Raw genomic sequence first — 22,698 nt, 5'->3', positions numbered from 1 at the left:
GCCAATAAATACTCGTTTTTAATCTTCCGTCGAATATTCCCAGCTATATAGATCTCTCAGTTTTGCCCAGATAATTGTATATGATTGCTGAATCAATTTTCTACTGGACTGGCTTATTCTAATTACTTGCTTTTATTGGATTTCTGTATACCGCTGAAAATGAAATATAATGGATTGATGAAATTTACAAAATATACTCTTATATACCGATATACCTTAGATATACTGTCGGTTCAAAAAAAATACCGAAAAGTATTAAAAATACCGTAAACAGTCACCCTGAGTGTGACCGCGGACTTAACGATAAAATATACCATCCGACCCTGAGAGATATACCAAAATAAACCGTCTCATTTTAAAAATATACTGTAAATAATCCACATATGCCAATTTAAATATTTAGTTTTATAATGCTGGCTAACTAAAACCCTCAGCTCTGCCCACTTAATTTAATCCCATTGATGAATACATTTTCTACAAGATTGGCTAGTTTCTAGTCCATGCTCCTATGCAATTTTTTCTAAAACAAGGATTAAATAAAAACGTTAAAGTCGCAGTGTTGTCACCTCAATGTTGCTGTTGCTGTTGCTCAATGTATCTTAAGACTTGTTGCTTATCAACCGGCATTTGTTTCGTTAATTTTATATAAAGAAATTTTCTTAAATTGATATGTTTTATGTATATATATATCCTGATCCCGATACCAATTCTTGATCTCTGTAAAAAGACAATAAGCTGCAAAATATCTTTGTGATAGCTTTAAAATAGAGACTAACAAGTTTATGCATGTATTGGCGCCATAAATAACAAATATTTCCTTATTTCTAAAATATCCTTCTTCGCCAAAGAGATATGTTTTGAAAGAGAATGCGAATGTGAATGCGAAGAAACCTTTACTGTTGAGGAGAGGGAGTTTTTGAAGAGGACTCTTTGAGACCTGGAACAAAGATAGCTAGAAATCCATCTCAGGAGGTTTGGCGGAACCCCTAAAAGGTCAAGTTTATGCGCTAAAAGGGAATGGTTTACAGAGTCGAATGCTTTACTAAAGTCGGTGTAAAGTATAAAGTTTAGATTCAAAATGTAATTTAAGGAGTTGCCCTACTGTTACTATAAACAAGGTATATTTATACAAGGTAAAGAATTCCGATAGAAAGAAAGTCACCACCATCTGTGGTGAATTTAAATATTTGAAAATAAATTGCCGCCAGCCAGGGACAACAGTTCGTACACTTTATTGTTTTTGAAGTTGGAGTTGATTTGTTTGTTTGTACTCTCTGTATGCACGAGATATTGAACGATTTAGGGATATCGTGATGCATTAGGGTCTATTGCGAAGGACTCGAACCAATACCCAACAGGAAGGAAATACAAATGCGTTTTAATTTCTGGAATAAAACTTAGCCATCTTATCGACTATATACTCCCATTGCAAATGACGGAACTTAATTAGACAGAACTATTTCATGATTGGCATAAATAACAGTGGGTTGATTCAAAATTATTTTGTCAGCCTGCTTTCATTAAGCTTAGGAGGGGGGATTCATTCTATGGTCAGTATAATGTCTGATTGACGTTCCAATTGAACTTAACGCCCTCACAATTTTACTGTCACTGGGTTACATGACTACTATACAATGATCCGAAAACTATAATGGCCAAGATATGAGGGTGACTGACTAACTTACATTTAATATACCTAAGATATCCGCTAATGAATGTTGCTTATTCTTATAAATTCATTATTCTCTCGAGTATCACCAATTATAATTGTAATCCTCTTCCATTGATGTATCTACGGATATTGTATGTAGTTTGGAGTGATGAAAACTGCTTCAAACCGATCGACGCGTGTCGCACAAGCAAAAACCGCCCATACTCGTAGTCAGCCTGATCAAACCCATTATCTATTCTATCCAAATTGCTGACCAACAGCAGCAGCAGCATCATCATTATCATCTTGTTGACCCGTCATTGTCATATCTCCCCGGCGAAAATATAGCCAAGTGCACTCTATGTTTACTTGAATGCTTTTTAATACTCTCGTACACATCAATTTTTGTGTGTGGGTTGAGGTGAGAGCTTCTCATCAGCACAATAGATCATATAAATGGTAAGTATTTTCGTACATATATACGTGCTATATACATCTGTATTGTATATGTGGTGGTCGGCCCGGCTATTGTTCGCGAGAGCTGGGCTTTTGAGCTGCGGCCTCGTATATAAAGCTGATCAATCTCGTTGTCTAAAATTCAGTCCAATTCTAACGCGACTCGAAGCCAAGCCGGTTTTTGCGACAGTTTTCTGGGAATCTTCGAATACTTGTATACACAATGCGTTTCGCTCTGTTTGCTTTTCTAGGTAAACACATTTGTATATGTACTCATATAGTAAAGCTATCGTACTCACGCGGTCTTTAACGCTATAAAACTCTCTCATGCATCTAGCCCTGTGCCTGTTGGCCTTTGCCCTGGCTTTTCCAGCCAAGGACACGAAGAAGCAGGCCAATAGCTGCCAGCGCTCCTGCGGCGATGATTACGAGCCGGTCTGTGCCAAGTCCAAGAACAGCAGCAAGGAACGCCTGCTCACATTTGGTAGCCCGTGTGTGATGTCCAATTACAATTGCCAGCATGCCGATGATCGTAAGTATCCCACAGATATATAATATTACAGATATTATAGATCTAATTATTAATTTTCAGCCTTTGAGATGAAGTCAAAGGGCGAGTGCGGCGGTGGAGTGAGCGTGCGCCTCTCCTAAGAACACCACACCCCCTCCAGTGGATAAACGATTTTTAATGACTTGTACGTTTCAGCAGGTGCAATAAATTATATTCATATTATTTTATTCCAAGGGGAACAGTTTATTACTCTTCGATTGAAGGTTTCTATATTAGCAGAACAGAACAGAAAATTTAGCAATACAATTAGATCTTCTTTTTTTTAAAACACACTCTTAGACAATCATTCAAACGCTCAACGCATCCTTTACTTCCTTATTCACTTATCAGCAGTCACTCGACCAATCTGTAAAATCAGAACATTAATCAGTTTGCTCGAATGCTTTACCAGACGAATACACTTACCACTCACAGAGCACCTCACACTATGATCTAATGCAAAAATACTCTATATTATATTGTATTGTATTGTATTGTAGATTACTCATAATTGTTTTTAGTAGTGGTTCCTTTATATATGTACGTTTCCTATTGAATACGCTCCGACTACATTCACAGATTCGGTTTACAAGCTCTCTAGTTGGCAGCCTTCTTCTGCTGCTTGACCTTGTAGTCGGCCAACGCGGCCTTGATGGCATCCTCAGCCAGCATGGAGCAGTGCAGCTTGACGGGGGGCAGACGCAGCTCCTTGGCAATGTCTGTGTTCTTCAGCTGACCAGCTTCGTCAATGGACTTGCCCTTGACCCATTCGGTGGCCAAAGAACTGCTGGCAATTGCCGAGCCGCAGCCAAATGTCTTGAACTTTGCATCAATGATTTTTCCATTATCATCTACTTTGATTTGCAGTTTCATAACATCGCCGCAAGCGGGTGCTCCCACCAGACCGGTGCCGACAGTGGTGTCCTTCTTGTCCAACGATCCCACATTGCGTGGGTTCTCGTAGTGTTCAACGACCTGGCGGCAAAAGGGAAAGATAAAGAAAAAGGCTGGTTATTCCCTTATCATTGTTATCTTATTCGTGCCGCAAGCAACGCGCTGTCTCCCAAAACGAAAACAAAATACTATATGGAACAATATTTATTACGAAAGAACCTTCCGGGTGGAAGCAGAAGACAACTTACATTTTCGTGATACAATGCCACGGGGACGCTCTGCACACGCTTCAGCTGAGACACCAGCAATTTGGATGAGTTTCGTACCAGCGACATCTCTAATTTGCAATGAATCTTTCTGTAAAAGTCGATAGAAATTGTAGCACAGTTCTTGTGAAATTCGAAAACACACGGGCACGACTTACTGCGTGTTAGGAACAGCTGCGAGCAGTGCTGCCAGATTTTCAAAATCAGAAATATACCGAAATATACTTTCTTATTCTCAAAATATACCATAATAAACCGTTGAAAAAAAGAGCTTAGTCCACTTAACCGCACTCTATTTAAAAAGGTGAGAGGGAAAATTCTTCCTATGGATCCATCCTATCCTTCCCCTTCACGACGATATATTTCGCCAAAAATGCGCTTAAAAATAGCTGACATATTCTAGCGTGTCTTTTATACAAATTTTTCATACGCACATTCCGGGGGTCCAATAAAAAAAAATTTTTAAGATAGGTTAATTAATTGGATAAAAGTAGGTGGGCATGGCTAAATGTTCTATCTATGTGGTAATATTTCCAATCCTTGACGGAGAACGATTAACCTCTTTTAAACCAAGGAAATATTTCAATTTTCCTCGGAAAATAATGAAAATTTAATCATTTTTGCGCAGTTCAGGTTAAATTCAGAGGAAAGATGGCATGACTCTACAGGAAGAATTTACAATCGTTAATATTTTCCACCATTTACCTCCAGTAATTGAACTGTTTAAATAAAGGGGGCTTAAGTGGGCTACGTTCGGTTTTTCATCAGACGAGACGCTGCATTGTTGTTGAAACACAAAAATTGAGGCAAAAACATTTAAAGTCAAGTATTTAAAACCAACCAGTCAAGAAAAAAACTGATCTATTAATCTGGTAAAATTATGTGGGCAGGGCTGAGGCTTCTATCTAGCAAGTAATACTCGACGGAATATCAAAAACGAGGAATATGTACGACGGAACTTGAATAATTCGTCAGTATTTTTTGAAAATGAGACGGTATATTTTTCGGTATATTTCTGAGGGACTGGCCCCAATGGCTCAAATTGCCAGCAAGAATAAATATAAGGAGCAAATAGAAGACTAATTTGCCAAATACACGTACATATTCAGCATATTGGCGTTAAAATCAAGGCCGGCACAGTGGACACCCCAAAGCAACGGACTTGCAGCAGCTCAGCCATCATGACCTCGCGAAAACGCAGCGGCAGCGGCTCAACGAAACGCCCCAAGGAGAAGGTTCACTTCGCCCATAAATCTGACCCGCCCACACCCATTTGCATATTTTATTAAATTTAAATTAATTAACAGGTCGTGTACATATACGAGCTCTTGTTCCGTGGCGAGGATCCCAGCACGGAGAGCTCCGAGTTCTGGAATGAGTTCTTTTTGCTGCAACCGAACTTTGAGGCGCTGGAGAATGAAATCGGGAAGCTAAACAGCGAACTGCTGCAAGTGGTGAAGCCAAACCTCAATACGTTGTTTCAAAAATGCATCGAAATGCTGAACACTGGTAAATCGGACCAACTATCAATGAATCGCGCTCTGACTACCGCTGTTTCTTCCAGAGGATCATCCGAAGCGCTTGTGCAACAGCCTCCAAACGCTGTGTTCCCTTTTCTATGGCATTTTTAAGAAATCCAATACGGACCCGCCGTTCAACATTGTCAATGAGATCTTTGGCCATGAGAAAATGGACGAATGGCTTAAGCTAATGATGCAGTATTGCAATCGCATCCTACTGGGCGATGTTACTGAGAATGCCCGCTTCATGTGCCTTAAGCTGCTGCAAGTCCTGGTCACGGGCACGGACAATGTCAATCAGAATGCGCTCTTCGAGCATCTGATGATGCACAGTATGTTCGATGCCTTTGTAAGGTTGCTCAGCGATCCCACGTTTCGTACACAGCACGGACATGATATTGTTATACTACTGACTATTTTGGTCAACTATCGGAAGCACGAGGCCACCAATCCGTATGTGGTGCAGCTGTCTATATTGGCTGATGAGCTGGCCCTGAATGGGTATGTCTACAAATTTTCCACGTGGACGCGCCATATCGAACTAATGCTCTGATAATAATTATCATAATTTTAGATATGGCCAAATGATATCACAATCGCTTATTGACTTTTGCCGCCAGTACATCCAGAGCCTGAACAATGTCCAATCCTCATCCTGGTTCTCATCGCTCTCGAACATTGTGGGGAACATGTTTGTCTCGGACGAGGGCTGTGAGCGGGTGCAGCAGATCAAGGCCAACAATGGCCTGCTGCTGGCCCTCTACGAGGCAGTGCATCTCAACCGGAACTTTATCACAACACTGGCCCACACCCAGGCCGAGTCCAGTGCGCCGCCGTCGCCCAGCAACACCTTGAGTCTAGCTCAGCCCGTGCCTGATTTGTCGAATGCCCCGATCATCGACATAACGCAGTATCCCACGAATCTGCTGGTGGCTGTCTTTCAATATTGCTCCATTGTGATGCAGGACAACAAGAACGAGTCGAGCATTGCCAATCTGAAGCTGTGTTTCCTGATACTCACCTGCATTTCGGAGGATCAGTATGCCAACTCCATGATGCACGACAGTAATCTCACCTTTAAGGTGATGCTGCATCGGGCCCAGATGCGTCACCGCAAGCTGAATGTGGATCGTGTGGGCAAGTCCCAGCCCCTGGCTGCCACCCTGCTCGACCTATTGGTGGAGTTCATTGTATCGCATTTAATGAAAAAGTTTCCCATGGAACTGTATCTGCTGTGCATTGGTGTGATCCATCGCATACTGTGCTATCAGAAGCGTTGTCGTGTCCGCCTCAATTATCCCTGGAAGGAGCTGTGGTCGGCGTTGATTGGGCTGCTACGTTTCCTGGTCAATCAGGAACAGACGCTGGTCAAGAAATGCAATATATTTCACTTGTCTCTGCAAGTGGTGAATATTTTTAACCTGTTTATTACCTACGGTGATACGTTTTTGGCCACCACAAATAGCTATGATGAGCTCTACTATGAACTGAATCGCGAGGAGAAGGTCTTTACCGAAATTCATGCGATGGGTAAGCTCAATGGGTTTCGATCCTTAGGCCTAATGACTAACAGTCTCGTTTCTTTTCAGTTTTGCGTTACACAACGATGGGAGAGTGCGACTATAAAGACGATGTCATCAAGCTACTAAATTCCCTGGTCAACATCCTAGCCATAGTGAAGCACTTTCAGAACAAGATCAAGGAGTGGCTGGCCGAGCAGGGATTGTCAACGCCCACGGAAGAGCAGATACTCGATGTGGTGCGCAAGAATTATGACCTCACGCTGAAGCTGCAGGATTCCCTGGATCAATACGAGCGTTATGCGGAGACGCCGCTGCACACCAACTTCTTTAAGGCGATGGTGCGCGATGTCGTAAACGATACGCGAAAACACATTTATGGCTATGTGAAGGAGGCAGTGTCCGTAATACCCGAGCAGGTGCTTCTAACGACAATGACCAGCTCGGCAGTAACACCAACTACCCCAGCTGCCCCAGCAGCCGCAGCAGCCCCAGCAGCCCCAGCAGCACCAACAGCTCCAACAGCTCCAATAGCACTAACAGCCGCGCCTGCCACATAGGAAATCGATGGTGGATCGATGTAGGACAGACTGATAACAGACTGTTTAATTGTTTCCTTCGCCTAGTTATGTAATTGTATTTTTATTGTTCAAGTCTCTAGAAGCATAAACTGTTATGTTATCTATAAGATTGAAAGTGATATTGCGATATCTTTGTTGGCTTTCGTTGTGGAGCATTGCACTTATACCTAAAGATATAGTACATTCATATATATTCTGTGCAAGTTTTTTACATACGTATACAAAATATAAAGTTTGATCGGCATCAAAGTTTCGGCTATGATATTCCGGTCGATTTTTGACAATTTCAATGATATAACCGCTCAGATTTTGAAGGCAAAAGTTCGGGGGCTATATCTCGGTTAATAGCAGGGTGATACCAGCAAAGAACCCACTTTCCCAGGATCGTGAGGATACAGACTGGTGAAGACTGGCATTCCTGGAAATCATGTTGGGGAACAGTGAGTGTGAAGTTCCAGCAAAACTTCGCTTACACCAATATTTGGCTCATTGAATCATGTATGAAATTGGCATATAGGGGGCACCGGGCAAGGAGAGGTGATCTAGACTGTCGAAGATCACGCTTGATCCGGCATCCCACTCTCCTTGATCCTTGTAAGAAAATGGTACAAAAATAGACATATGTATACTTATTTGTGTGAGATTTCTTTTCTAATTGTTTTTCTTTTGTTTATTCCCAAGCTTTCCACGTGTTTGTGTATATAATCTTTAATACAAAAATGTGTATAAATATTTGTTTGTATATTATATTTTGTTGTTCTGGTTATACAGGCGTGTGTATATGTAGGTTCTAAGGATATATCTACGATTTATAAATGTATATGGTATATGTATAACTGCAGCATGCAATAGTTGCACACAATTAACAATTTGAATGCAATATAAATGGGGTCGTGGGTCGAAACAATATGCGAATTGAATCGCTAATTTTATGTCAAATACATCAATAAAAAAATGCATTAAAATTATGTAAATTTATAAAATACATATTAATAAATCGCGTTAAAATATACAATCAAATTATTTGATATACAAATAATTTCTAGTCGCTTTATACAGATATATGTATCATTTGCATTCGATTCTGTGTGTTCTCGCATGTATGTATGTATTTCTAGCTCGACATTTATGTAGTATTTAGTTCAAAGGCAGAGCCAAACGATCACTTAAAGGCACAATTAACAGACAATATTCAATTAAATTAATTATTTTATAAGCAATGCCCAAGTTTCAGTTTCCTCCTAGCCCTGGAATCGTGGCCTAAACCTAATGGTAATATATTTATGGATCTATTTACAATTTCGTTCGAAGGTGTGTGTTTAGCTAAGTGTATTCTCGTATGGATGAGTGGTTATGCTATGAAACTTAATGCAGCCCGAAGGTCGATGCCGATGCCGAATGCCGAATGCCGCCTTGATTAGAAGTGATCCACCTTGACGGAGACCGTGTGGGCAGCAGCATTGCTGGGCAGATCAATGTTGTCCCACTCGGTGTGCAGGTTCTTCTCGCTGTCGGTTGCCTTCAGGGCCAGGCCCAGCGATGCCGTGCGTCCGGCACAGTGGGGTATATTGAGTGTAACCGGAACCATAAACTCAAGGCCCTGCGGCCCGCACATCACAAGGGGTGATAGCATGGTCTCACCTGCACATTTGGGAAAATAAAACACATGTTAATTATCGATCTGGTAAATTGTGATAGATATATAATATGTGTGTGTGTGTGTGTGTGTGTAACTGGTATTGTATTTGATATCATGTGGATAGGTTGTTCTGTGTTACGGCAAGTGTAAGTGAGTACAGGCATAGACAACACTCAATTTGTGGGAGAAAGATCTGTAGCAAGAGAGGCTGTTTCAGTGCAATTATCAAGGGAGAACAAACAGTAAAGGGGTTTTAGGGCGGAAATTGAAGAAATTAGAACTGAAATTGGAAGAACTGTTGACGAAAGATTAGAGAATAAACTAATCTATGTGTTAATAGATATGAACTATGGAAGTTACATGCAAGCAAGCTGTTATTAGTATTACTTTAGAACTACAAACTAAGGATTAAAGACTACAATAAATATCCATAAAATCACCATCCACCATAGAGGAAAATAAGCTTAAATCAAGATCAAATATGTACAACGAATTAAACACAAAAATGCTGCATTCAAAATGGTCGCAATCGCAACTCAAAGAGAGAAGACCGGTGATGTGTGGATTGCTTTAGTAGGTAGGTGGTTGTGGTAGTGGTTTTTGGTGGTGGATGCATACGGGAGTACGGGAGTAGAGTGTGTGTTAGACCAACCATTTTCCATGTCCAGCGGAGGTCCGCCGACGGCCTGTCCCATGCGCGGATCGCTCACTGTAAAGTAGATCTCCTGGCGCACGCCCACCGGAATGGCTCCGGGCGGGATCTGCAGCGAGACATGCCACACCTTGTCGGCCAGGGTGCCGCCATTGGAATCGAAGAATCCCCGCATGGTGCTCGGCTCCCGGGGCATACTGGGAAAGGGTCCATTCGAGGCGGAGGCAGCTGCTGGTGCGGATGTGCCCACAGGTCCGGCTATCGGCAGGGACATGCTGCTGCTGAAGGGTGTGCTCGTGGCATTGGGCGGGCCAACGGGCAGGCTGGCCTGCGACGTGTACTGGGTCTCGATTGAGGTGCAACTGTCGCCGATGGGGGAGCTGGGCGGAGGCCCGGTGCGCTTCAGTATATTCGAGATGTGGAAGGATGCGCGACCCGAGCGAGGGGTCAAAGTATGGCTGGGAGCTGGAGGCGGGGCCAAGGCTGATACCGTGTCGGCCGCCTCGAACACATCATCGGACACGTTCTGCGTCTCGTTTGCCAGCATTCCCTCATTGTGCTGGTTATTCTCAATGGCCGTCGCCTCCTCTGTGGCCTCTGCGGAGCTCTCGGCTTCGTCTTGGGCTTCTACTTCTGACGCCTCCTCCTCGTCCTGGTCGTGCTCCTCAATTTCATCTTCGACAAGAGGAGCTCTTGCTGCTGGATTCTCAATGACCGTGTCCGAGGACTTTTGCAAGTCCGAACGACTCAAGGTCGAGTCCTCTGTGGGCTCCTCCGGCTGTGCATTGATCTCCACCTGCACCTGCTCCGTTTTGCCCTCCTTCTTCTCATCGGTCTCATTCTCGCGCGACTGCAGGATGCTCTCCTCGCGCGACTCGTATATGGGTGCTGGTCTGCCCACGTCCCTTTTGGACACATAAATGGGCTCCGCCATGCTGTCGAGGGCCTCGCGACGCGTCTGATAGATCTGATCCCTCAGCTGGGTGCGCGTCTTCAGGGCGCTCTCCTTGGCCTCCCGCCGGCTCTGATAGATGCTCTCCGAATTGGAGCGTTCCGAGCGGTCGTCCCGCTCCGACTGGCTGCTGCTCTGGGGGCTAAACTCCCGCTCCATGTCCCGCTTGCCCTGGCTGATGCGCTCCTGCATTTCCCGTTTCGACTGGTACAGATGATTGCGCTGCATCTCGCGCTGCATCTCGCGACGGGACTGGTAGAGCGGCTCCTCCTCGGTCTGCTCGTTGGCCGCTCCCGGGTAGAAGCGTCTGCGGGTCATCACCTCCGAGTTGGGCGCCCGCCTCTGGTCGGGCATCATGTAGGCGCCCTGTCGCGTCTGATAAATGTCCTGGGGATCCTGCTCGTAGCCCGGACTGACCAGGGGTCGCCTGTTGGGCGGCTGGTTGCCTCCTCGATCCGCTGTGGTGGTGCTGTGGCGACGCACGATCCTCCGGCCTCCGTTCCGTGCTCCAGCCGCTGCAGCCGCCGCAGCCTCTGCCTGCCTCCGCTCGAGATCGATGCAGGCTCTATTCGCATACAGATCGTACTGATCGTACCCATAGCCATTGTCCTGTGGATGGTGGGGCATGCGCTGTGCTGTTCCCCCAATATTCCCATAGATATCCTCACTTTCCAGATTCTGATACGTGCTGTTCATCATCATCTCCTGCTGCTGCTGAGGAGGATAGTGACCGGCGTAATAGGGCTCCTGATGGTTGGGCGGCATCATGCCACGTCGCGAATGCTCCTCGAACCCAGCCGGATAGGTGGGGAACTCGTCCGGATAGTAGGGCCTCTGCACACCCCTCTCCAGCATCGATTGCTGGCGCCGCAGTCCCTTGGGCTTCCTCTCCGGCTCCACCATGCTGTTCATTCGCCTCAGTGGTCGCGTGGTCTTCAGCAGGGCATTCTTCAGTGCCGCCAGCGGGCTCTTTAGCACCGATTTCTTTTTCTTGTGCGGCGGCAATGGCGGCGGTGGCATGACCACCTCCATGCCATGATCATCGTAATACTGCTGCTGGGGCGGAGCATACTGCTGCTGCTGTCTAGGCTGACTGCGGCCCCTGCTCGTCCCATAGTTGCTGTAATAGTTGGGATCTTGGGCATGCGGTGGCCTCTCGTGGGGGTAGCGTGGCGCTGATCGAGATCTTTGCATGGAATGACCGCCCACTGCCTGTGGGTGGGGGGCAGGCGGCGGCATGGCATAGTAATCATCGTATCGCTCATCGTACGGCTCCATTTCGCTAAAGGTATTTTTTATATGATTTTTTGTTGTTGGTTAGCAGAGTGTTTTGTAAGGGTTCTGTTTCTGAGGGGGATTTTGGATAAAAGAGCTCATGTGGACTTAAAAGAATCAAGGAATCGGTGGAAGATCGGAAATGGAAGCTCTGCTCTAGGCCCAGAGAGAACTGGATCTCTTTTTGGTTCAGTATTGAACAGCCTTTCGATCGAGAACCCTAGAACCCTGTCTGCTGTAAGACGCGTTTCATTCCTGCAAAAGTCTCGCCAAAAAAAGACACACAAGCGCATATTTTGTATATATTGTACATCTACATACGATCCTTGGATTCTTTATAAAGGTAGTATATATAGTATATAATACTTTGCAAATTAACCAAAACTGTAGATAATAAAAGGAACACCGATAACCAATTGTAGTTCAAACATTTAGGTTTAAGTTAAATTTGTTTGTTTGTTTGTTAGTCAAGTGTTCTGTAACCCAAACACCGCAGTTAAGTTAGGTTCAAAGTCAACTCTCAAGTACCCGGAGGAACGTGTTCAGAGCAGAAGTACGGATAGGATTATTCAGAGTAAAATATCAGCTAAAAAGCATGATCCGTAAAATGTATAATAGGTAAATTCAAGATCAAGTTTTGAGAGTATAGAAATATTTGTATACGAAGTTAACCCGAAAAATGTTTTATTTTCGTTTGATTTTCTTTTCTTTTTTTTTTGGCGTGAAGCGCTCTTAACTTTTTGTTTTTGTTTTTTTTTAAATTTTGTTAAGCGTTTTGTGGTTTGTTTGGTTAATAATTTTGGTTATTGCAAAATACAATAATTATTTTTTGGATTTTTGTACGATGTAATATATGCGATTGTTGTGCGTTTTTTGGTGTGAAATTTTGTTTGCATCGAATATCGTATGTGAATGACCAGCAACCGCATGAAAATGTGAAATATATTGGCAGAATGATTGATTCGACTGATTGGCTGACTGACAGATTGACAGATTGACTGATTGACTGATTGATTGTTTGTTGTAAATTACAAAAATGGCATATAACAAAAATATAAAACATTTTTCGTTAACACAAATGTTGAAAATTGAAGGAGGCTTAAAAAAAAGAGAGTTTTTTCTGTATGTTTTTTTTGTGTGTGGTTTTTGAGTGGGGCGTTTTGGGGGAGGGGTTTGGCTCTCCTCCAAGAAGGTTTGTTTGAGTGGCGGGAGGGGGCCGTCAGGACTGGTAAATGCTCTCTTCACTCACCTCATATTGTGATGGTGCCCCGCGGTGGCGCCGATTTGCGGTTTACGATACAGCTCAAAGGCGGAACCACGCTGCTCCCGACTTCCGGCCAGATCCAGGGCATGTCGCTCGGGCGTATGCGGCGGCAGGTTTCCTGTAAAATAACATAAACACATATATTCAGCATTCCATTATGGGAGGAGTGGAGTGTGCACCCACCTATGGGCGGTGGCATGCCCCGATGTGGTGCTATGTACGGGCCCGTTCCGCTGCCTCCGTTGTAATGATGACTGTTCCCATTGTAGCCATTGGCCGGCGGATACGGCTGCGGTGGTGGCGCCTGCCCGTAGTTGCCGTTGCTCCCGCCGTAGGTGGGCTGCTGCTGTGCCTGCTGCTGCTGTTGCTGTTGCATGTGTCCATTGCTGGGCGAGCCCGGTGTCGCCTGCTGCCCATAATGATGGTGCGATGGTGTTGGCGGATAGTAGAAGCCATTGGGGGAACGTGGCGAACCAGAGTCCTGGGAATGCAATCAAAACATTAGCCAAATCATCGAGGGATCCCCCGTCTGTTCACTTACGCCGTTCTCCCAGGGTGTGGTGCCCCCGCTGCCGCTGCTCCCACCGCTCTGCACCGGGGGGCGATAGTTCTTCGGTTTTGGTGGCGGCACTGGCTTGAAGGGTCCGCTGCCATTGCTGCTCGGCGTCCCGCTGCCGTTCATCTGTCCTCCCGGTCCTGCCTGGCCGTTGCTCACAGTCGGTGGCGGCACCACCACGCCGCCAAGCTGCGGGGGCGGCACACTCTTCGGCAGTTTGCTGTAGTCCGCTTGAGAGACGGAATTGTTCCGACTGGACGTGGTTTTTGTGGATGGTGTGGTGGTGGTCGTGGGATGGGTGGTTGCATTATGGGTGTGTGTTCGTGTGTGTTTTTGGGACAGGTGTCGTACAAAAACATTTGACGATGTGTGTGGCGAGAGGCGAGCACAAAACATAAGCAAGAAAGAGAAAAAGAATTTCACATAATTATAAGGACATGTGTGTATTACAATATGCTTCAGATGCGGATATGCAGGGGGTCTATATGGGGGTCTATATGGTATACAAAACTCTTGGATAGATATGTAGGTCTTGTGTGATTAACATATAATATTTATTATTTATTGCACTTTCAGGGTTCAGGGTCGAGGGTTTTATTTACAAAAGTAGAGAGGGAGAATATTAAGGAAGGCCTTAAAGGTTCATTCAAATGGTAAATAGAATGTAGTCTCTTCTAGTGCATTTTCGTTGTCGTTTTTCAGACGAGCGTATCGTAGGCTGAGACACTGGACATCAGGGCTGGTGGTGGTGGCATCAGGGAAGCATGCAGACGTGGCGCAGCTATGGGTCGCCGATCGTAGGCTCCTCCTCCTCCAACTCCGACTCCAGATGACAGATGCAAGCGATGGCTGCTTACTTGCTGCTGATTCAGCTGAAGGGCACAGGGCAGAGGCAAAGGCATTGGCCTATTGAAAGGTGCAGGCGAGAGCTTGGACGAGGAGGGTGAGAGCGAGTGCATTAAATGCAAATGGTGCAAATGGGGCACATGTAAATGATAGCGTCTAATGGAGTACATTACACATATAATATATATTTAAAGAGAGAAAGAGAGAGACAGAAAGATACAAACGCAATCGAGATGCATGCGAAAGTGAAACGAAACGATACCAACGGAGCAGGAGAAAGAGAGAGTAAAGAGTTTGTTTATATTACAACCGATTCAGGGGCTATATACACAGATTCCCAGACTGGATAAATAGCCCAGGATAGTCCCGCACATTACCTGTATTTGCCGTAATCCGTTTTGGTCTCCACCAAAGGCTTGCGGGGACTGCTTTCGAGGCCCAAATTCGAGGGACGCTGCGGAGTGCCATTACGTGGATCTATAATCAGACATAGCCTTCAGTTAGATCCGGATCTGGAAGACCTAGAGATGGTCAGACTTACCGATATTACGGGACGCATTCATTTCATGATAGTGGGGTCGGCCTGGGCTGCTCTGGCGATTCAGATCGTTGGCCCCACCAAAGCTGCGATGATCGTGCGGTGTGCGGCCATAATCATGCGATTGGCCAACAGGCGGCAAGGGGCGACCACTGAAAAATACACATAAATGATTCAAATTACAGATTTGTTGATCATTTCGAGGGTGTAGTCTGGCTTACCTTGCATTTGGCACTGATTTGAGATCATCGGGCGCATTGGGACCCAGTCGGCCCAGGTTCTGCATGGCCATCTGCGTGTTGTTGTACGAATCGTAGCTGGACACACTGTCGTAGGTGGAGGCGCCTCCTCCGTTGGCCTTCAGCTGGGCGGGACTGCCCATGGCCGCGTTCATTCGAGCCTGTCGCTCCAGAGAGGCCTGGTGCTGCTGCTGTTGCTGCTGCTGCTGCTGCCGTTCAATGGTGTCGGCAGTGGACCCAGACCCGACCAGAGCATTGCGGGTTATGTACTCCGCCTGGACATCATCCTGGACCACTGGCTTGCCGAACAGCCGCTCCTGTGCCGAGCGTCCCAGAGTGCCGGCCGAACTGCCGTTGCGCGATGAGGATCCAGAAGTGTTTAGTGGGAGATCTCCTGGCTTGGACTGACGATCGATGCGCGGTGGCAGATCGGGGGCATTGATGCCGTACAGGGACTGTGGTCTGGCTGCGGCGGGATCTCCTCCCGGCTGCTGCTGCTGCTGCAGCTGCTGGGGCACACTGGTGCCGTAGATCGCGTACTTGCTGGCGTCCACCGTTTGGCGGCGATTGGCCGGGTTCCCTGGAACGCCGTGATCGTAGGGTACCTGTGTTGGAGAGCGGTGCAATCACCAGTGCATTGCGTGTGGATTGGGTTGCAGATCGGAGATTGAAGGGTAGCGAAATAAATTAGATACTGAGATTGGATCATTGATGGTATTAGAGATTGGGCGCTTGAAAAACTCGAGATGTTTCTGTTTCTGTTTTTGTTTTTTTTTGTTTTAGTGGAAGCGCATGCTTGAACTGATTTGTGGTTTCTTCTGTGGCCTCTTACCGTATATGGAGGTGGTAGTCCTTCACCAATTATGTCTCTATCCCTATCCAAGTTATCCTGGTTAGTGGCAATCGATGGATCTGAGCTCGCTTTCACCAACTGCGGCAAATTGCCAAGCGACAATGATGCGGATGGGCCCGGACTCAGTTCCAAATCGGATTCGGGACTTGATGCATACGATAGACGGGATGTGGTCATGGGGAATAGGAAATCATCGGAGAGGGATTCTACGGGCTGGGGGTTTTTGTTCGTTTCGGTTTTTTTTTTGTGGTTCGTTCGGCAGAAAGTTATAGTATTTTTAGCAATAAAATTGGTTGTATTTTTGTTTTTAAATTTAGCGCGTTGAGAGCAACCAAAACATTTGGTATTTGGTATTTTGTTGGTAATTGAGAAAACGCAATAACAGCAACAAGAAACGTTGATGAAACATAACAGATTATGCGATTGATTGATTGATTCGATTGATTGATTGAGAGACGATTGCGTTCGATTGCCAAGCATTTTGATTGTTTGTAGATGTGTGTGTGTGTGTGTGGACGAACACAAGATATTTTTGGTATATAGTATTGTTTTTTTTTTTTTTGTATATTTTTGGTTTTGATTTCGATTTTAGTTGGTTTTGGACGAGGACATTTTTGATTATTTTTCGTGTGGTTTAATATATGCATCGAGTTTTACGGGATGATTAAGCGGGAAATGACCATGATGATGTATTTTGTTTGGTATTTTTGTGGTATTTTTTCGGTATGTAAATAAAAGAAACAAATGAAAACGAAAAACATTTAGTTAGCAACTTTATAGAAAAAAAATATATAGTGCAAAAATGTGTCAATGGACATTTTTGCAGATATATGTAGACTTAGGCTAAAATATGTAAAATTTTTAATTTGGGAGAATAATCTGTTGGATATTGATGGAGAGTTTGGGTTGTGGAGATGGAAAATTGTCATTAATTGGGGGAGAAACTCGGGGAAAATGCAATAACGAGTAATAACGAGTAAAGTATTTAAGAGTATTTATATTTCGTTGCAGAACAAAAACGAGTAATAAATGCAACGAGTAGGAATTGCAGCGAGTTACGTTTAAGACTCTCATCGAGTAGTATTTTGATCTCGTTGCACAAAAAACTAGTAAGATATGCAGCGAGAGGCGTTTAAGGCACGTTCATCTTTCGAGTATTTAGATCCTGTCCCTCCTAGCTTTCCCTCCCAGGCAATGACAATTTCCGGGCTCTCCTCAGGTTACGTGATATTCATGACATCTCTACATGCATTTAGTCACACATATTATATGTACATACAGTAAGGAGTAGCGAGTAGAGGTTACACACAGATCATGGATGTGAGTGTTGGGGGCATACCTTATGAATAATTTAGTGTCAACAACTACATGCAATAATTACAAAGAGAGTGGGAGGATAGACAGGGATTCTTCATTCAGTTGAAAAGCCAGTTGTGCCGCAACGGGAACGATGTAAGCCATTCTTTCGGGGAAGAAGCTTTCCTCCAAACTTTTCAACTAAATTAACACCGATTCTCATGCAATGCATTCGTTACTTTGGCCAACATTGTTGTTGGAATCAGCATTATTGTGAGCACTATTATTATTATTGTTGTAGTTATTAATATTATTGCTGTTGCTGTTGTTGTTGTTCTGGTTGTTCTGGTTGTTGTTATGGTTGCTGCTACTACTAGAATTATTCAAACTGGCAATCTGATTGGTGAGGTTATTGAAGGCCAAGCTAAAGTTTCTAGCATCCTCGCCTCCCCCAATGTCATCATCATCGACCAAAGTGCCATCGCTGCCGCCCTCGTCATTCCCATTGCCATTCCCCAGAAGATTGCTGACAGAACTGGAGGATGAGGGATAACAGCCGCCGCCTCCATAGCTGCTCCGCGGATTGCCGCTTAGCAGTCGCTGCTGTGGCTTGGCCATGGGCGCCCTCTTGCCCACCACCACGTGGCTGTCCGGGACAGACGATGGCTGCTCCAGCTTGAGGTTGCTGTTCTTGTTCTTCTCAAGGAGATTCAGACTCGAATCAAAGACATTCTTCTGCAGCAGCTCGTGGTAGTAGTAGGGCGTGGTACGGCGCTCAATGACCGCACCAGGTCGCAGGCCATAGCGGCTGACTGGAGTCGGTGCCGGAGCTGGGGTCGAGCTCGGAGCAAAGCCCTTCGACTGAGCCGTGCTCCCGCTCCCGCCGCTCCCATTCAGGTGCAGATTCATATTCGAACTGGAGCGATGGTAGTCATGCTTCGGGGTGGCAAAGCTGTTGCTCAGGAGATTCGGCTGCGAGCTGTGGTACTGGGAGCCGGCAGTGTCCCCATCTAGGGGCTTGCCCTCCACCTGCATCAGGGAGCCGCTATTGACGATAGGAGCTGCCGGGTGGGCGGCAGCCAGGCCGCTGGGCATCGAAGAGGCCGGCTTAATGATGGGCACCATGGTGTAGGACTTGCGGCTGAGAGGCTTCTCTGCCAGACTCTGGCTGTGCTGCCCCTGGTACACTCTCGTGGGCTCAAATCCCACCGCCGGGGGCCTGGGCGGAGGAGGGGTCTGGCACTGGCTCTGACTCTGGCTGTAGCTCTGGGAGAAGCTGCTGGGAGAACTACGACGGATCGCATTCTGGCTATAGCGCGGCACAGAGGTCGATATCGATGTGGAGGCGCGGCAGCAGGCAAATTTGCAGGGCTGGGCAATATAGGGAGGGAACAACATTTCGGTTGGGGAATCGGGGAACTGTTATGCCGGGATAATGTGGATCACGGCCATTGTATGGGGTTGTATGTGTGTCAGTGTGGAGTGGGTGCGTGTGTGGGTGTAGTTTTAAAGAACGGATAAGAAAACATTTGAAAAAGTAAAAATTAGAATATTGACCATAACCAGTTGTAGAAAATTATAGAGTTATACATAGTAGAGTTTTTTTTTTGTAAAATTAGTTCAAGAATTACTACAATAAATCATTAATACTCGTATTATAAAAGTTGAGGAGTGTCTGGGGTGGGGGGAAAGAGTTCTTCTGGGTTGGGATATTAATCTAAGGTTTTGCTGTAAAGTTTGTTCCAAATCATACTCTAATCGTGCTTTGTTCGGTTGCTACTTATAAAATATCATTCTTTTAGGTTAAAGTACTTTAATGGAAATGTTTGGTTACTATTTTTAAATAAATATCTCTGACTATTTAGGATTCCAACCCATGCCTGAATATCTTTCTAAAACGAATCTTAGTCATAAGCTAATTCTGTAAAGCTATTACTAAATTCTGCTTATCTTTAAGGGGCTAGAAATCTTCAAAGTATTCTATAATCTGGAGCCTGGATGTTCGACTCTACACTGAGATCGAGGGCTGGTCTCAGGAATCCAAAAACAAAATACATCTCATGTGCAAGACGAGTCACGCCGAAAACAGTGGTTTCTATACGCCTGGTTTGCCTAATGGCTCTCTTAGGAGTTTCTTCAATTTTGAACCTAATGAAATCTACTTCCAATTCAGATTTTGTGGCTGCTCTGTCTTTTTTTACCTCCCTCAGCATGGCTTAGCCGTTGAGCTTTCATTTCCCAGATTAAGGGAGAGAGTAACGAGTAACGAGAGCAAAAACTAACGAGTGTTATGGCTATGGCAGTAGTAGTCTGCTTCTGTAGCAGCTCTTGCTTCCATTTTTGATCCCAAACTTAAATCCGAACTATCCTCAAACCTCTGACTTTCCATCACCTGGTTTTGTTTTTGTTGGACAGTTAGGACATCGTTAAAGTAAAAGCTAATGAGTTATCAATCGAATCACGACAGCGACAGTCCAGACTTAAAGTCTAACTACAACACTAGACAACACGAAGACAACAACTAGAATGGAACTACAACTAAGACTAGGAGAAGGGAAGACTGGTGGGGAGGCTGGTAGGGAAGACTCACCTTAGACTCGGACATCCAGACGGCGCCGCTTTGCTGCAGATCGATCGAGTCGCGGAGCTTGCGGTACCACGACTCCTCATCGTTCAGCACAATCTGTGTGCTGAAGATGTGCGACCAGACGCGCTCCAGCTTCTGGCATTGCTCCAGCAGCTTCTTGGAGCTCTTGTGGGCGGCCTTGGGCAGGCCGTGGCGCAGCTGCTTGATGACATGCTTGCTGTCGGTCTTCAGGAATATGACCACGGGATAGAATTGTGCATAATTGAGACGATCGACGGCATTCGGGGTGATGTCCAGCAGGGCATGCTTGCCGCGATCCATCACATCGCGTATGTTCGAGAGCCGCACAATGCGGCACTTGCCGCTGGCAGCGGACTTGTCGTCGTCCTGCAGCGGTGTGGAGAACTTGTCGGGGAAGTCCTTGGCCAGACGCTCCCTGGCCAGGTCGGAGACGGGGCCAAAGAGAACGACGGGCCGCACGAACCCGGGATGACGGAGCACCACACGTTCGTAGGCGGGGAACTTGGAAATGCTGTCGGAGAAGACCACATCGTCCCAGTTCTCGCGGGAAAGACTCTTTGAGCGGCGATGAGTGGACCTGCGGGAAAGAAAGGAGCGGTTAAAAGGATTCTGGGGATATTTAAAGGACACTTTACCGTCGCCGTCGGAAGAAGTTGCCGCGTGATTCATTCGCGTTCATCTCCTTTTTGGTGGCATTGAACTGAGCCGTGGCCAGCTCTTCGGCCCTCGATTTATTGGGTATCACACCGCGCTGCATCTCCTGGTGGCCCCTGCCGATCTTCAGGACCTGCCAGGAGCCAACCACTCCGTTGTGGAGCGTGTCGATCACTCGGAATACGTCGCCCGCTTTGAAAGCCATCTCGCCTTTGGAAGGATTATCGCAGTGGAAGTGGGTCTTGATGTGGAACGAGTCGCCGCGTTGGTTGGTGACCACCTCGTCGTACTCCTCCTTGCAGTACTGCACAATCAGATCGATGCGATCCTGCAGGCTGAGCAGGAACAGCACGGCCTCCTCGCGGGTCACCCCATTCATGTCCATGTCGTTCACCTTGAGGATCTTGTCGCCCGGCATCAGGCCTTGCAGCGAGGCTGGGGATCCCGGCTGGACGGCTGTCACAAATATGCCGGCCTCATTGCCGCCGGTGAGACGTATGCCCACACTGCCCTCCTTCTGGAATGAGATGAAGCGCGGCTCGGCGCTCTGCCGCTCCTCGTACAGCTGTCGCCTCGAGCTGTAAAAGTCCTCTTGGGCTGCACCGCCACTGGTGCCGCGTGGTGGCGGCGGTCGCGGCGGCTCCTCCACGCCACTCCGGCCCCTGCCCCCGTTGGTGGGGGACACAGGCCTGTCCAGCTGCTGCAGGGACACCCCATCCATGAGGGGCCCCCGGGAGCGGCCACGCGGCGTGAGATTGCTCTTCTCCTCGTTGAGGCCGTTGCCATTGAGGCTGGGACCGTTGGAGGTTCGTGTCGGCGGCTGTACATAGAGATTCTGGGACGAGTAGCTGGCCCCGCCCGGCAGATAGGCATCCTCCAGGTTGTTGCTGCAGCCGGAGACCTGGGCCTGGTGGCTGGCATAGAGGTTGCTGCTGGACTGCTGGTGGTGGCCCGAATTGTTCAGGTTCATCTGGCTAACGGCCGCCTGGTTGGTGATGTCGCGCAGCACCACGAGATTGAGGCGCTCCTTGCAGCCGTCGATGATCTTCTTGGCCTCCTTGAGGCTCATCGTGTCCCCGCAGTTGGTGTTGTGGATGCGCGTGATGATGTCGCCCTCCTGCAGGCTGTAGCCATTGGCGTTCAACTGCTCCCGGGCCTTCGAGGAGATCTCCTTGACGAACAGCCGACATCCCAGCACCACCCCGTAGTCGTCCTTCTTGTTGCCCTTCGTGAGGGTCACCTTGATTGGCTGGCCCCCGCTGGCGTTCTGCACGAGCGAGGAGTTCAGGGAGTTCGGCTGACTCAGGCTGGACATCACAGCGCCACTCGGCTGGCCGACGCCGCCGGGCAGGACTCCTCCGCCATTTCCGTTGGCCACCATCTGGCCCATGGAGCTGAGGCTGTGCGAGTGCTGGTGCTGGTGCTGCACTCCGCCGGGCAGCCCCGCGTTGACTGTGTTCAGGGGCACGCGCCTCTTCACCACCAGAGTCACGGTGTTGCCACTGTCCCGAAGCACCTGCACCGCCGTGGCATACTCCACATTCTCCAGGGAGACGCCGTTCACCGAAATGATGCGATCGTTGACTCTGAAAAAGGCGGCGAGCATAGAAGCTTCGTTAGTACTGTATCTGGTACTCGTATATAGATTGCATTGTCACAGCACTTGGCTGGCTAGTAATTACGGCGTACACAGATCTTATGGTCCCTCGTAAACCTTGCTCTAATGGCCAAATCGTGACCGACTATACAGAAGGAGAGAGGGAGATACGATACAGGTTTCTGTCCACCAACCCATGCCATAGACCATAGACCATAGACCATACACCATATGCAGGTCATTAGGCAGCAACGACCTTGTCCACTTTACACTGTCATTAGACATGCAGCC

The 22,698-nt window shown here is 46.7% G+C and overlaps 4 protein-coding genes across 15 annotated transcripts in view; 2 read left to right on the top strand and 2 right to left on the bottom strand.

The window, feature by feature from the left end:
- Positions 1–2,272: 2,272 nt before the first annotated feature.
- Positions 2,273–2,845, top strand: LOC6591793 (vasotab). Its single transcript, XM_002017357.2, has 3 exons — positions 2,273–2,358; positions 2,445–2,639; positions 2,700–2,845. Exons 1-3 carry the CDS (start codon positions 2,331–2,333, stop codon positions 2,756–2,758), a joined length of 282 nt encoding a protein of 93 aa, XP_002017393.1. The 5' UTR covers positions 2,273–2,330; the 3' UTR covers positions 2,759–2,845.
- Positions 2,838–3,922, bottom strand: LOC6591792 (iron-sulfur cluster assembly scaffold protein IscU). The gene is made up of 3 exons (XM_002017356.2): positions 3,800–3,922; positions 3,084–3,632; positions 2,838–3,024 (listed from the first exon to the last, which is right to left on the bottom strand). Exons 1-2 carry the CDS (start codon positions 3,884–3,886, stop codon positions 3,255–3,257), a joined length of 465 nt encoding a protein of 154 aa, XP_002017392.1. The 5' UTR covers positions 3,887–3,922; the 3' UTR covers positions 2,838–3,024; positions 3,084–3,254.
- A 949-nt stretch (positions 3,923–4,871) lies between these two features.
- On the top strand, positions 4,872–7,691 carry LOC6591791 (armadillo-like helical domain-containing protein 3). Its single transcript, XM_002017355.2, has 5 exons — positions 4,872–5,052; positions 5,125–5,326; positions 5,382–5,838; positions 5,912–6,867; positions 6,927–7,691. The coding sequence occupies exons 1-5, from the start codon at positions 4,999–5,001 to the stop codon at positions 7,415–7,417; spliced, it is 2,160 nt and encodes a 719-aa protein (XP_002017391.1). The 5' UTR covers positions 4,872–4,998; the 3' UTR covers positions 7,418–7,691.
- A 405-nt stretch (positions 7,692–8,096) lies between these two features.
- LOC6591785 (tight junction protein ZO-2) overlaps positions 8,097–22,698 on the bottom strand; it is a 122,027-nt gene continuing 107,425 nt past the window's right edge. For 3 of the 12 annotated variants that reach the window (XM_026987252.1, XM_026987276.1, XM_002017353.2), the window contains 9 exons: positions 20,792–22,396; positions 20,139–20,733; positions 16,232–16,465; positions 15,382–16,004; positions 15,164–15,312; positions 15,000–15,099; positions 13,762–14,029; positions 13,404–13,701; positions 13,202–13,338 (listed from right to left, as the gene is read on the bottom strand). In XM_026987252.1, the coding sequence (XP_026843053.1) occupies positions 13,202–13,338; positions 13,404–13,701; positions 13,762–14,029; positions 15,000–15,099; positions 15,164–15,312; positions 15,382–16,004; positions 16,232–16,465; positions 20,139–20,733; positions 20,792–22,396 (4,009 nt within the window). Of the gene's footprint in view, positions 9,080–9,729; positions 11,964–13,201; positions 13,339–13,403; positions 13,702–13,761; positions 14,030–14,308; positions 14,779–14,999; positions 15,100–15,163; positions 15,313–15,381; positions 16,005–16,231; positions 16,466–17,017; positions 18,968–20,138; positions 20,734–20,791; positions 22,397–22,698 lie in introns of those variants that run through there. The other 9 variants (XM_026987239.1, XM_026987246.1, XM_026987274.1 and 6 more) reach the window with 7 other exon arrangements.

This window comes from Drosophila persimilis, unplaced genomic scaffold, assembly GCF_003286085.1.
Source record: "Drosophila persimilis strain 14011-0111.01,24,50 unplaced genomic scaffold, DperRS2 tig00000000-arrow-pilon, whole genome shotgun sequence".
NCBI classification, from domain to species: Eukaryota; Metazoa; Arthropoda; class Insecta; order Diptera; family Drosophilidae; genus Drosophila; species Drosophila persimilis.
The sequence above is the reverse complement of the archived record's forward strand: the minus strand, read 5'-3'. Positions and strand labels throughout refer to the sequence as shown.

Bases quoted from the DNA above. Each gene is read 5' to 3' on its own strand.
- LOC6591793 (XM_002017357.2), top strand. From the start codon at position 2,331: ATGCGTTTCGCTCTGTTTGCTTTTCTAG. The intron at 2,359-2,444 runs GTAAACACATTT...TCATGCATCTAG, and splicing joins CGCTCTGTTTGCTTTTCTAG to CCCTGTGCCTGTTGGCCTTT. The intron at 2,640-2,699 runs GTAAGTATCCCA...ATTAATTTTCAG, and splicing joins TTGCCAGCATGCCGATGATC to CCTTTGAGATGAAGTCAAAG.
- LOC6591792 (XM_002017356.2), bottom strand. From the start codon at position 3,886: ATGTCGCTGGTACGAAACTCATCCAAATTGCTGGTGTCTCAGCTGAAG. The intron at 3,633-3,799 runs GTAAGTTGTCTT...TTTTGCCGCCAG, and splicing joins TGGCATTGTATCACGAAAAT to GTCGTTGAACACTACGAGAA.
- LOC6591791 (XM_002017355.2), top strand. From the start codon at position 4,999: ATGACCTCGCGAAAACGCAGCGGCAGCGGCTCAACGAAACGCCCCAAG. The intron at 5,053-5,124 runs GTTCACTTCGCC...ATTAATTAACAG, and splicing joins CGAAACGCCCCAAGGAGAAG to GTCGTGTACATATACGAGCT. The intron at 6,868-6,926 runs GTAAGCTCAATG...GTTTCTTTTCAG, and splicing joins TACCGAAATTCATGCGATGG to TTTTGCGTTACACAACGATG.